The 14,713-nt window shown below is 46.3% G+C and overlaps 1 protein-coding gene across 6 annotated transcripts in view; it reads left to right on the top strand.

Annotated features, from left to right (window-relative positions):
* TCF7 (transcription factor 7) overlaps positions 1-14,713 on the top strand; it is a 228,513-nt gene that overhangs the window by 118,144 nt on the left and 95,656 nt on the right. For all 6 annotated transcript variants that reach the window (XM_063447484.1, XM_063447481.1, XM_063447478.1 and 3 more), the window contains exon 4: positions 1,475-1,607. In XM_063447484.1, coding sequence (XP_063303554.1) covers positions 1,475-1,607 — 133 coding nt within the window. The remainder of the gene's footprint in view (positions 1-1,474; positions 1,608-14,713) is intronic.

The raw sequence follows: 14,713 nt of genomic DNA, 5'->3' as shown, positions 1-14,713 counted from the left end.
CTGTTTGTGCGACAAGATGGGCGCCGTTTTCTCCAGCATGTGGCATTCAGGTTATGCCATTTGGTTATGCCACACAGAGAGAGCACTTAACTCACAGTTTCCTTTGAAGTTAATGAGCCAGGGGGGTGGTCGGTGGTCGGTAGTTTCAACTATCGAACAGGGAAAATTAAAAATACAGAACAAAACAGGGTAGTTTCTTCACACAAGGTTTTTATGTGAAGAGGGTGCAGGGTTTTTATGTGTGGGGGGGTGCAAGGGTTTTTATGTGCTGTGGGGGTGCAGGGTTATTATGTGAAGGGGTGCAACATTTTTTTTCATAGTTCTAGTTTTTTCAAGTTTGATAGACAGTTTAAAAATGTATGCAATAAATATTTTTGAAAACCTTTTTTAAAAATGTGTGGGTGTTTCTTTACAATTTAAAGGGGGAGAGAGGTGCCAAACACAGTACCCGCCCCAGTTGCCAAATGCTCTAGGTACGTCCGTGGTGAAATGGGTGAGAGGGTTGTGTTAGCCAAAAATTTACTGAGCTTTAATTTGTTGCTTTTCAATATCATGTCCGCCTTTTCAATTACTGCAGGATCCGTAACTTATACTGGTTTTATCGTGTTCTATGTTTAAACCCATAACAAGAGAAGCTATATGCCTCTCTCAGAGCTCAGTTGGCAGTAATAAAGACCCCTGCATAGAGTTGAAACATTACCACCTGAGTGGGATATCCCAATAAAGGGAGTGTAAACTATATAAGGTGTGCTAAACTTTGTTTTCAGTTTAGCCAGGGATTAGAGAGCACCCATAGAGAAGAGAGACGAGAGTCTACTAAAAAAGATGTGTGCTTGTTTTTACCTCTCAACATTTACTGGCATTATCTGGCTCTACATTATGTTTAAAAACATGATAACAGCAAAACAATTATGGAAGAGTTGGGCTTGGACTTAATTATTATTGTAATGGCCCCTGTTGGAGTTCGAGTCTGAACGAGGCAGTAATTATTTGAAGTTTAGATTGTAAACTCTCCTGCTTTTTCCCTTTTTTGTTGTTTTTATTAAGAAAACACCAATCTATTTTGGAACACCACACAATTTCATGCGCTGTCTTATTGCCTGTCAATTAGTTGGTTACCGTGTTCTTTTTCTGGCATTTATAAATAGTATATAAGGGTTATGTATGTGTTCAGGATCACAGACTTGCTTATCGAATGTGACCTAATACTTAAGTTCTACTGTTTTTATTAGCAATAAGTCTGCTGATTCCAGCTGAGAACTTGCTGATGTACTTCCACAAATAGTGTAAACAGGAGTAATCTGTCACCCCTACTTAGTTACTGCTTCAAGTAGACTACCTGACAAGTATTACCTATGTGACACACCAACATTTTAGTAAAGTAATAAGTGTGCATATTTTTCACATTCTGTGATATTTATTTTTTGTTTAGTTCAAAAAATAGGTTTTTGATTTCATGCATTTTGTGTTTCAGTCCAGCAAAGTTCCTATGGTTCAGCCATCCCATGGAGTCCACCCGCTCACACCACTCATCCCATACAACAATGAATCCTTCAATCAAGGATCCCATTCACCACATCTTCCAGTAGACCTAAATCAGAAACAAGGTAATATGTTTTGCTTTAATGATCTATTCTTTACTGATTTATTTTATGTACGTTTTGTGGATAAACAATAGAATGCAGTTAATACAGGATTCCTGTAGTCACTTTTTATACTCTTTTGAAAGAGCTTAAGATTTCATCTATTCATTGTGCTAGCAGTTTTGCTATCAAATGTAAATATTGGGAGTAAAACTTATTTACAAAAGTCAGTGTGCTATACTCCAGGAATTGACTTTTGTAAATAAGTTTTACTCCCAATATTTACATTTGATAGCAAAACTGCTAGCACAATGAATAGGAGTTCGAGTCTGAACGAGGCAGTAATTATTTGAAGTTTAGATTGTAAACTCTCCTGCTTTTTCCCTTTTTTGTTGTTTTTATTAAGAAAACACCAATCTATTTTGGAACACCACACAATTTCATGCGCTGTCTTATTGCCTGTCAATTAGTTGGTTACCGTGTTCTTTTTCTGGCATTTATAAATAGTATATAAGGGTTATGTATGTGTTCAGGATCACAGACTTGCTTATCGAATGTGACCTAATACTTAAGTTCTACTGTTTTTATTAGCAATAAGTCTGCTGATTCCAGCTGAGAACTTGCTGATGTACTTCCACAAATAGTGTAAACAGGAGTTATCTGTCACCCCTACTTAGTTACTGCTTCAAGTAGACTACCTGACAAGTATTACCTATGTGACACACCAACATAGCTCTGGGCTAACATTTCAAATTGGGCTGCCTTGTAATAGGGTTGTAACTGAAAATCCATCCTCACCATTTATTTGGTGCAACTGAGGCTTAGAAAATCTATCCCTCATGTGCTCACAAATGAAAAAGTAGATGACAGCCTGAAGAGAGGTCAGGTTCACCCGTGTGAGCAGCAATGGTATAGAGCAGGGGTGTCCAAACTTTTTTCAAAGAAGGCCAGATTTGGTGAAGTGAACATGCGTGAGGGCCAACCATTTTGCCTGACATTCTTTGAACCATTAAAAATTTATGCAAATTAACTATGTAACGGACCGCCTGGCACCCCAACTGGGTACCTCCGTTACTGGATGCTCCTATCGCTTCCCGAGGGCTCCAAGCGATATCCGCCAGACACCACAACCACCGCAGACTCCACAAACCGCCGTAGCTTGGTTGGGGTCTCGCCGTCTCCTACCCACCCTGGACCTACGACAAGGCTCCAGGCTCCAGTGGGTGAACCTCTCCTCCAAGAGAGTGAAGCTTGGACAAGCTCTTAAAAGAGCTTAGAAGTGATTATCCAAGGGAGCATGCAGAGCATAGCAATCCCTTGTAGTTATATAGGAATTCCCCCAATAAGAGACAGGACTCTAGATTGAGGGTTAAGCAGGAACTGAATGCACTGAGGCTTTATTGCTCTTATATACACATTTCTTCACAAGGTTACCACCCACGTGGGCCTTGTGGAACAACCAATCATAAACCGACACACAGTTAAACACTCCCATTCATTCCAGCAAAAATACAGGCAGGAAAATACAGTTTTTATACAATTCTTATAACTTTTAAATTATACATGCAATATTAATAAAAGTTTTCTAAATCAGCATACTTCGGGGACAAACATATTAAAAAATCATTTGGATCCGTTCAGCCATTCGGGAGTTAGCTGGAAGTCATATTTTGACCGACCGCACGCACGCACATTTTCATGCCCAAAACAGTTCCAGTGAATCAGGCTGTGCGGCCGGTCTATTTCCCATGTTAAATATAGTTCAAATAGGTGAACGGCAACTGTTCGAATTGTCGAATGAATTAGTTCGAGAGAAGGTGAAACTTCAGCAGTGTTCGTGCCGCTGAACGCGTTTGAATGAATTAAAATGGCCACCGTCACGTGTTCGGTTGTCGAATGGCAGCCACTTCGGCACTTCAACTGTATCCAAAGTGTCAATTTAAAGTTGCAGACTTGCTCCAATACAATTTAAAGGGGCAGAAAAAGTACAATAAAATCCAATATGCCGAAACAACGTTTTTAAAGGGCCAAATCTTCCAGGGGCCATAGTCACAAGGCAGGAGGCTGGCAATTAGTCCTCTCCAGGCACAAGTGGCGAAGGGCACTTCGTCACAAACTATTTTATGCAAAGTTTATTGCAAACTGCATACTTTTCATTTCATCTCTTTATTCTGTCTGAGATCTCTTTATTTTGTCTCTTTATTCCGTCTCAAATCTCTTGATTCTGTCTCTTCTCTCTTTTTTCTGTCCCTTCTCTCTTTATTCTGTCCCTTCTCTCTTTGTTCTGTCTCTTCTCTCTTTGTTCTGTCCATTCTCTCTTTGTTCTGTCTCTTCTCTCTTTGTTCTGTCCATTCTCTCTTTATTCTGTCACTTCTCTTTTTATTCTGTCCATTCTTTCTCTTTATTCTGTCCATTCTCTCTTTATTCTGTCCTGTCTCTCTTTATTCTGTCCTGTCTCTCTTTGTTCTGTCTCTTCTCTCTTTGTTCTGTCTCTTCTCTCTTTGTTCTGTCACTTCTCTTTTTATTCTGTCCATTCTTTCTCTTTATTCTGTCCTGTCTCTCTTTATTCTGTCTCTTCTCTCTTTATTCTGTCTCTTCTCTCTTTATTCTGTCTCTCTTTATTCTGTCTCTCTTTATTCTGCCTCTCTTTATTCATCCCTCTTTATTCTGTCTCTCTTTATTCTGTCCTGTCTCTCTTTATTCTGTCCCTTCTCTCTTTATTATGTCCCTCTTTATTCTGTCTCTCTTTATTCTGTCCTTCTTTATTCTGTCCCTCTTTATTTTGTCTTTCTTTATTCTGTCCCTTCTCTGTTTTTCTGTCCCAGCAGGGAGAAGGAACCAAATCCTGCGAATCCTATGACATCCACGAGATGCCGTGACATCCAAGAGATCGCGAGAACGCAGACTGAGCTCACTGCACGTCCGTCTGCGTTCTCGCGGTCGCTTGGCCCCCAGTCAATCCCCGAGCACCTCACTGGGCGCCACAACAGGTAGATTAGCCAAACTACCTGTGAGGCCGTATTAAACTGGAACGCGGGCCGGAATTTGGACATGACTGTTGTAGAGCATGGGTGTCCAACCCACGGCCCGGGACCGCTAGCAGTGCAGCCCGGTTGTAGTCCGCTCTGCCGGGCAGAGAGGGAGGCAGAGATGCCATTCAGTGGCGTAGGGGGGCGGCTGGAGGAGGAATACGGAGGCCCGCAATGCTGTGCTGTCCACATGCTCTGCCCTCACGGTGTTCTGAGCAGAAACACTCTGACACTTTGTGCGGGCAGCGTCACAGCGGGAGAGTCTGGAGTCTGGATCAACAGGGAGCAGCAAGCAGGCAGAGGAGCAGAGTAATTGCTTGCTAAAAATTTTTGTTTTTTTTTAAAGTAGGGTTTTTTTTGTTTGTTTTTTGTGCAAGGGTCTTGAGAGGGAGCAGTTTTTTGAGTGAATGGATTTGTAGGGTGGACAGAGGTCTTTGTAGAGGGGGGTAGGAGTTTTTGTTAATGGGGTAAAGGGGCCTTGTAGGGGGTGGGCAAAGGTCTTGGAGAGAGGGTGGCAAGGGTTTTTTGTAAAGGGGGCAGGGTTTTTTGTAGAGGGGGGCTGGCAGGGGATTTTGTAGAGGGGGGAACTGGGCAGGGGATTTGATAGAGGGAGGGGGGCAGGGAATTTGTAGAGGGGAATATGGGCAGGGTTTTTTTAGAAGGTGGGGGGGGGGGGGTGTTGTAGAAGTCGGACTGGGCAGGAGTTTTGTAGAAGGGGGACCGGGCAGGGATTTTTGTAGAAGGGGGACCGGGCAGGGATTTTTGTAGAGGGCATCATTGCTGGGCGCGCGAGGGACCCGTGCATGAAGAGCACAGAGGCCCCAGACTCCAGCCCAGCAGCAACCACTGGCCACCAGGAAGATGATCCACTCCAGCGTTCCCAGAACAAAGGAGGCTGGGTAGACCTCTTTAGTATTAAATGTGTATGCATGTGACTTTTGTGTATGTTTTGTCAGTTATTGGCTATGTGTGTGGGGGGGGGCATGGATCTGTAGACATGTCTATGATTGTGTGTGTAAGTTTGTGATTATGTGTGTGCAAGTTTGTGATTGTGTGTGTGTCTGTGATTATGTGTTTGTATGTATGTGATTGTGGGTATAGGTGTGATTTTATGTGTGTGGATCTGTGATTGTGATTGTGTGTAGGTCAGCGGCGGATCCAGAGCCTGATCTCGGGAGGGGCACTTGTAGATTATTTAAATAAATAATCCAGGCACAATAACCACTACAGCTCAGTGTAGTAGTTATGGTGCCAGTAGTGCCAGGATCCCATCCCAGAGTAAGTAGTCAAACGTTTAAGAACAGTTTAACAACTTACCTGGGGTCTGCTGGGATATAGGGGTGAAGCCGCCGGCAGGAGAGGGAGGGAGGCAGGAGAGAGGACCGGCGGGAGCTCTAGCCAGCTCAGATCTCGCGAGAGTGAACTCTAGCCTGCAGGTTAGAGTTCACTCTCACCACTAGGACCATCAGGGAAGGAAGCATGGCTCCCCCTTCCAGGCAGAACGGCTCCCCACCCCCAGGCAGAACGGCTCCCCCTCCCAGGCTAAAGGTAAGAAGGGAGGGTGGAAATAACTTTTTTTTTTATTATTATTATTAATAAAAAATATATATTTTAATTGAAATAAAAAATACATACACACACAACCCCCAGACACACACAGCACCCCCAGACACACACAGCACCCAAACACACACAGCACCCCCAGACACACACAGCACCCCCAGACACACACAGCACCCTCAGACACACACAGCACCCTCAGACACACACAGCACTCTCAGACACACACAGCACCCTCAAACACACACAGCACCCGGCCAAGTCGTGCTTGCACGCGTAAATTAAATCCACAGCTCGGCACCGTACCAAGTCATTCCCCCCGGCATGAAGTACCAGAACCACTGACCCGGTCACGAAGCGCCGGAGTGCGACACACTCCGGATACACTTGGTGCCACTCCAAACCCCGTATCCCCCGCCATCGAACCCTAACCTGCTCATGCGGGAGCCCTAGATTCCGGCCGTATGGTCTGTGCTCTGCGCGCCTAGCCGCCCAATAAATAAAGGAGTGACCGATGATCCAAACATACCGGGGGGAACCTGTGAAGAAAAACAACACATGATAACTACCAACAGTCTATAACAGATGAGGACGTATATACAGTTGAAACCTGCGAGAATCCCATCGACCCATGCGCTGAATTGCAGCATCGGACAACCCTACCTGCCGCGCCTGAGTTGCTGCACCAATCCGGAAGGAGTGGGGAGAATATCCCTTATCCTCTATGCCCAAAGCCCGCAAACTAGCCTTAAAAACACTGGAGAACTGAGACCGAGTTAAGACTGACCCATCTGCGTGAAGCAAGAAGGACTCTGCAGCCTCCGGCCATAAACGCGTGTATTGACCTACCAGCGCCACAGGACACCACCTACCCCCAGTAGCACCAATGCTAACCGACCTCCCCCGACCTAACTGATCTGTTTTGGACTTCCGAATGAAAACCTCCACTCCACTCTGCCCTATGCGAACGTCCCCCCTTCGAAGAGATGCCAGAGCCCTAGCCGACGCGGCCACCAACTCACCTATCCGCAGCGCAGCGTAAAAACACAGAGAAAAGGCCACCCTGAAAAGCAGCGCTTCGAAGGAGGAGAAGCACACCGCAGAGAGAACCCCACATAGATCATCCAATAGGTGGACGGACAACGGCCGTCTACAATCAGGAACCCTTTCCTTCCTCCATCCCCGAAGAACCCTCTGGACCACAAACTCTTTTGAAAGGTCCTCCCACCACATACAACGCATCAGGAAAGAAAGAGCCGCTAAACTGCATTCCACCGATGCCACCGAAGCTGCGCGCTCCCGTAAGGAGGACATGAAAGCCAAAGTAGACAGAAACCTACCCTCAGAGGAGTACAAACCGAACTCTCCCGCATAGACCAGCCACCGATCCCACACTGCCCGATAGGCAGACCACGAAGCGGGAGCCAGCGATCTCCTGAAAAGGTCTGCTAGGTTCCGAAATCGAGGGTCCATAAGCACGTGGGACATACCAGACCAGCTTCCTCGGCTCCTGGAGCGACCTCCCGAAAACGATCCCACTGAAAGCGAGAAAGAGAGTCGGCAATGACATTAGACACTCCGGGAACATGGATTGCTCTGAACCAAATGTTAAATTCCAAGCAACGCAGAACCAACCGGCGTAGCAAAGCCAATATTGGAACCGAGCCAGATGATAAACGATTCACCACATGGACCACACTCATCTTGTCCGTGCGGAAAACCACCTGCCTGTTCGCGAGCTCCTCCCCCCACAATTCCACTGCTACCACAATAGGGAAAAGCTCGCGAAAAGTCGTTACGTATCAGGTCCGCCTCGCGCCAAGCAGCAGGCCAAGGCTCTGCACACCAACGTCCCCGAAAAAATGCCCCGAAACCCAGGGAGCCGGAGGCATCCGTAAACAACTCCAGGGCCACATTAGATATCGCTTTTCAACGCCAAAATGTCCGACCATTGTACCCTGCGAGGAACTCACTCCAGACATTCAAATCGTCCTTGAGCCGCCTGGTGACGCGAATAAAATTATGGGGAAGACTAATGCCGACAGTAGCCAGAGACAGCCGTCTACAAAACACCCGACCCATAGGTATGATCTGACATGCAAAGTTCAAGTGGCCCAACAGGGATTGCATCTGACGAAGCTGCACCTTCCGCGCACCCTTCAGCCGATCAACCATGGTCGTAAGGATCCCCAATTTATCACTGGGCAAACGAAAGACCAAACTGATGGAGTCAATCTCTATACCCAGGAAGGAAATAACCGCCTTCGGGCCCTCTGTCTTGTCCTCTGCCACTGGAACCCCTAAATCTCGCATAACTGCCTTAAACTGTCCCAGCAAATATTCACATCGCGAAGAGTGAGCCGGACCGACGAACAGAAAATCGTCAAGATAGTGCAAGAGGGAAGAAAAACCTGACACCTCCGATACGATCCATTCCAGCAATGAGCTAAAAACTTCAAAATAATAACAAGAAATCGAGCAACCCATGGGGAGGCACATATCGTAGAAAAATTCCCCCTGAAACTGACACCCCAACAAATGAAAACAGGAAGGGTGAACTGGGAGCAACCGAAAGGCCGATTGAATATCAGACTTAGCCATCAGGGCCCTAGTCCCTGCTTCCCGAACGAGATCCAGAGCCCGATCAAAAGAAGCGTATCGGACCCGACTATCCTCCTTCGCAATCCCGTCGTTAACCGAAGCCCCCGCTGGAAAAGACAGGTGATGAATCAGCCGAAACACCCCCGGTTCCTTCTTAGGAACGAGGCCCAATGGGGACACCCGCAAATTATCAAACGGAGGAAAGGCAAACGGTCCCGCAGTCCGTCCCAAGTCCACTTCTTTTTGCAGCTTAGCCGCCAGAATCCCTTCCTTACCCCGAATCGAGGACAAATTGTGCGCAAACGACGCCTCCCCAGACGGAGTAAATGGAATCCTAAAACCGTCGGTGAAACCTTCCCAAAGCACCCGCGCATCCCTATGCCTGGGGTACCGAGCGAGCCACGGAAGCAGTTTTACTGCCCGTACCGGGGTCCTCCCCCCGAGGAGCGTCATCCTTTGATGCCGTCCTGGGGAGGGGTTTTCCTCTTCTAAAACACCGAACCGCCGGGTGAGCACCACCACAGTGGGAACACTCATGTTTAAATCGACAACTGTTGTACCACCTGCACTGACTCTCATTGAAGAGCCAGCAGATGCCCTTCTTAATCCCGGCCGACGCTCCACCAGGAGCGCCGGCGGCCGAAGGAAAGGACGATGAGGCTGGACGGCACGGGGTCATGAGAAGCAACCAAAGGTTACCATCTTGCATGCCAAAATGCATGTGCGGTCGAACCGCCATTTTTTGTCTAAATTGCTGGTCGTATTTAAACCAGCATTGACCCCCATAAACTTTATAAGCCCCCCAAATTAAATCCAAATAAGAAAACAAAGACGGGGCCCGCTCTGGAAACCTCGTCGACAAAATACTAGCGTAAGTTGCAAATCCTTGCAACCAATTACCGAAGGTACGGGGGAGCTCCTTACCTTTTCCAATCTCCGTCGCCTCACCACGTCGCGGTCTATCAGCGGATTCCCTATCAAACGGGACTAACGAAATGAGGTCCACATACTCACCCTTCAAGATTTTCTCCTTCACCTCCAGCGACACATGCATCCCCAGGGGGGCCATGTCACACAACGGCCCCCCTGTGGGAAGCGAAGCGTCCTGCGCAGTTAAGCCAACCTGCCCTAAGCGATCTAATACTAAGCGCAGCAATTTTATGACTTCCCCTTTATTCCCTTGTTCCAGCCCAGAGACCCCCTCTGCCCCTAACCAAGCGCGTGCGCACTCCAACTCACGGTTCTGGAGCAGGGGTCTCTCCATCAGCTCCACATCCGATCCATCCGTCAATACAGATCCTGTGGCCAGCCTGCCAGCTGCCCCTCCAGGGGGCTGGCGGCTCACCCCCATGGGAGCTCCAGATCTTCTGGGGTGGGTGTGTGGAGGGGAATCCTGCGTCCCTCCCTCCTCTGTGGCTGTAGAAGCACCTTCAGGTCTCCTGGGTTGATGAAGAAGAGGGGAATCCTGCGTCCCTCTCCTCTCCCTGGTGGTCCAAAGAGGCCCTGGTGAGTTCCTCCGCCGGCCTACCTGCACCCGCTGGCCATCTCCACTTTCGGGGGGCCAGCGGTGCTCCGTTCCGGAATCCCCGGATCCATCTTCACCCGGACTTCCGGGTTCGGCAGTGGCCTGTGACGTCTGCGCTCCTTGACCCGCAGACGTCACGTACGCGCCACCAGCGTTCCGGCGTGCGGCGCCCCGCCTCTTACGGCGTGCGGCCGCACGCCCTGACGTCACATCCGCTGCAGCCGGATGAGAAGGGTGAGGACTGCGCGACCTCACCTCTCCCACAGCGCCATCTTGGGATCCGCCATCTTGATGGCCAGGCCCCGACCGGGTCATCCGACGCATGGAACACCTCTCCCCACTCCTTCTTCTTCCGGAAACCGGATTCCTCCACAGGGGGCCAGCCTCACTCAGCCCCGGACAGGTAGTAGCTGGTGGCACAGCCCTGGCTCTCCGCACCGGACTGGGAGACAATCTGGATGGCAGCCTGGAACGGCGGGTACGACGTCCTCTGGAGGGCCCCGACCCCTCTTGAGACTCCTGGGTGTTTTGGACACTGTGAAGCAGCGCAGCATAGGACTCTGCGCCGTGTGTCCTCTGAAAGGCCTGCAAAATCGTGAGTAGAGCCTCTCTGGGCATGTCAGGGACATGAGCCATGATGTTAAGTTATTAACTGCAGTGACAAAATTCTGGAACAGCAGTTTTAAAACACTAACAGCAGTTTTTTCTTTTTTAAGGTGACCAGAAACAGCACTGCTAGGTTCCCTCAGCGTGCTCTCCAGTGGTCTGGTAAGTATTTCCCAGTGACCCCGGTCCAGGTTCCTCCCAAACATTGTATCAATTTTTGTCACCATGGCAACCTCTCCGGGCAGCAGTCATGCTCCCCCCTCCTTATCCACTCCGGGGGTTGGCCTTTCTCTGGCCCCGCCCCCTTCTTAGGGGGCTGCTCTGATTGAAAAATGCCCGGGCCGAATTTTTTCCCCTGTCCGGCCCTGGGTGTATCCTTTGTATATGGGCAAGTTCACGATTTCCTGTCTTAGAGTCAGTCCTACAAATATTTGATTGCTAAGTAAAAGCAAAGGACTTTATAGTGGAAATAGAACATGGAAATAGAACATACATGCTTTCACCACCTGTGATAGAATGCATGATATTTATTATGAGACCTTGTTCCTGAACATTGTATATAACATTTCAATTATTCTGGAATTTCCGAGACCTGCTTATCACATGACAAGATCTAAGCATTTTGGGGCTCTTCCAATCCTATTCTGCTCTTCTAATTAATGTGAAAATGTGAAAATCTTCTCAATAAATATAAATTTACATAATAAAAGAAATGCCTTTAGGCATTTGGTGGGGGGTATTGTTCTTTTTTTAAAATTATTTAGTATTATTATTATTTTTTTAAAACATGAGGAGATACATACATAAGGTTGTATATACTAATGAATGTCTATTTAAGGAAAGGTGTGGCCTTTAATGCCAACTGTGTGATTTAATGCTATCTGCCCACAAGACGTGTTGTGAAAGCTAAGCTTACAAACACATTTTAGAATTTGCAGTATCAGATTGTTATCATCCAATGGGTAGTCCAACACATGCTCCTTAAGCTGACGTCAAGAGGAAAAAAAACAAAGCAGTGGATACTGAGAGCAAGAGTTGGGACATTCCATTTGACATTAACCTGTATTCCGATTGGCTGATGTACACCCAGCCAATCTTAATGCAACACCAAGCAAGTACATGGGATTCTCACAAGTTACAGGGCTTGTTTATTGAGCTACCAAACTGGTCTCAATGCATCAGAGACAGAGCCTGACTGGCAATTTTTGGTTTTGACACCCCTCTCCTGCCTGCCACCTTGGTGGCCTTATGGCAAACCAGGTCAGTATCAGATTTACTCTCCTTGCTGCCCCAAGATCAGTATCCTCAATATACCAATATATATATATATATATATATACACACATATACATACCGTATATACACGAGTATAAGCCGACCCGAATATAAGCCGAGGCCCCTAATTTTACTCCTCAAAAATGGGGAAACTTATTGACTCGAGTATAAGACTAGGGTGGGAAATGCAGCAGCTACTGGTAAATTTCTAAATAAAATTATATTAATTGAATATTTATTTACAGTGTGTGTATATAATGAATGCAGTGTGTGTGTATGAATGCAGTGTGTATGAGTGCAGTGTGTGTGTATGAGTGCAGTGTGTGTGTATGAGTGCAGTGTGTGTGTATGAATGCAGTGTGTGTGTATGAATGCAGTGTGTGTATGTATGAATGCAGTGTGAGTGTATGAGTGCAGTGTGTGTATGAATGCAGTGTGTGCATGTATGAATGCAGTGTGAGTGTATGAGTGCAGTGTGTGTATGAATGCAGTGTGTGTGTATGAGTGCAGTGTGTGTATGAGTGCAGTGTGTGTGTATGAGTGCAGTGTGTGTGTATGAGTGCAGTGTGTGTGTATGAGTGCAGTGTGTGTGTATGAGTGCAGTGTGTGTGAGCGCAGTGTGTATATGAGTGCAGTGTGTGTGTGATGCAGTGTGTGTTTGTGTATGTGTTGCAGAGTGTTGGTGGGGGGTGGGCATTTTTATTATTATTTTTTAATTATTTTAATAATTTTTGTATTATTATTTTTTATTTTATAAATTTTATTTTATTAATATTATTTTATACTTATTTATATTTTTTTTTTTCGTCCCCCCTCCCTGCTTAATACATGGCAGGGAGGGGGGCTCTCACTCCCTGGGGGTCCAGTGGCATTGGCAGTTCAGTGGAGGGGGCTGGCAGAGAGCGCTTACCTCTCCTGCAGCTCCTGTCAGCTCCCTTCTCCTCCGCGCCGGTACGGTCAGCTCCCCTGTCAGCTCACAGTGTAAGTCTCGCGAGAGCCTCACTATGACCCCGAGGCTCCCGCAAGACTTACACTGGGAGCTGACAGAGGTGCTGACCGGACCGGCGCGGAGAAGGAGGAAGCTGACAGGAGCTGCAGGAGAGGTAAGTCAGCGCTCCCTGCCAGCCCCCCTCCTACACAGCCCCCAGTCTGTATTATGGCAATGTAAATTGCCATAATACAGACATTGACTCGAGTATAAGTCGAGTTGGGGTTTTTCAGCACAAAAAATTTGCTGAAAAACTCGACTTATACTCGAGTATATACGGTGTGTATATATATATATATATATATATATATACACACACAATGTTTGACGTATTCAATTGTATGCATTTATACAACTAGTTTGGGGATGAGTTTGGCAGAGCTGGAAGAGGTTGTGTGTATGTGGTTTTGCATTTCTGGGGGTGGCTCTCTGTTTCATTTGCAACTGTATTGGGGGGCATTGGGGCTTTAGTGTGGGGGCTAGTGGCTATAGTGGAGTAAAGCGTAGAACAGTCCCAACTTCTGTCTCCAGGATAAATGAATGTGAAGAAGTGGTAAATTATGATGACTCATCAATATACAAAGCTATATATGACATTCCATTATACTTTATAGTTATTGGCCCATTCACACCTGGACTAATATTAATATTAATACTAATACTAATATTAATAGAGCCTCTCTTACTTCAAGCTACACTTTACAAAGACTCTAGACTTGACAAATTGCTAACTTCTATCTGTTTTCTTAGGTCTTGCCCTGAGCTGTTAGCAGCTGGACAATGATGACCTACATAAAATATATTTTTTTTAAACTACTGTGTGATATTGATAACTGAAAGTAACCGTTTAGGCAACATAACAACTTAAACTGACCGCTCCCTGACAATCAGTGGTGACGTTGCCCGATTCCGCAAGAGCCTTCTAGTTTATAGATTTTTAGAAAATGGAAGGGCAGAGAGGCAGGAATTTCTGCGTTGGAGCAAAGACTTTGGTTCAACCCCTTTAGTTGAGCCAGCGCCAGGGACCTTCTGGCACCATAACAACTTTATGTCACTAAATATGTTTTGATGCCCAGAGTGTTCCTTCAAGTAAATCTAATTTTTGGTTTCATTTCGTTAGAGTTTAGTAAATTAAATTGTCTTCTCTTCTAACTAGGTCTGTAATATATAAAGTTTCCCTATATGTGTAATAATTGAACAAACATATGAGTACCCTGGTTATGAATTGGTAAAAGCCGTGTGTCCGGCCACTGCAGCAAGTCAGTGGCTACTCATAATGAGTCATGCTTGCGCTAAATATAAAGAATGCAATTTGACAGTAGGTAACAGCCACAGCCTTAAAATAAAGCAGACTGTGTGTGGTGATGAAAATGGAAAGTTAATTTTTCTTTTTGCATCATACCAAAAATTATATTGCCCAATCATTCTTTTGAAGAGAGCTGTAGGCTGAAAACAGGAAATTGATGACTTTAGTTGCTATGTGTTTTTGTTTGGTTGTGCATTTCACATGAACTTTACTGTACAGTACTTAAGGATGCATTGATTA

The sequence above is a fragment of the Pelobates fuscus genome, chromosome 3 (genome assembly GCF_036172605.1).
Source record: "Pelobates fuscus isolate aPelFus1 chromosome 3, aPelFus1.pri, whole genome shotgun sequence".
Classification (NCBI taxonomy): Eukaryota; Metazoa; Chordata; class Amphibia; order Anura; family Pelobatidae; genus Pelobates; species Pelobates fuscus.
The sequence above is the reverse complement of the archived record's forward strand: the minus strand, read 5'-3'. Positions and strand labels throughout refer to the sequence as shown.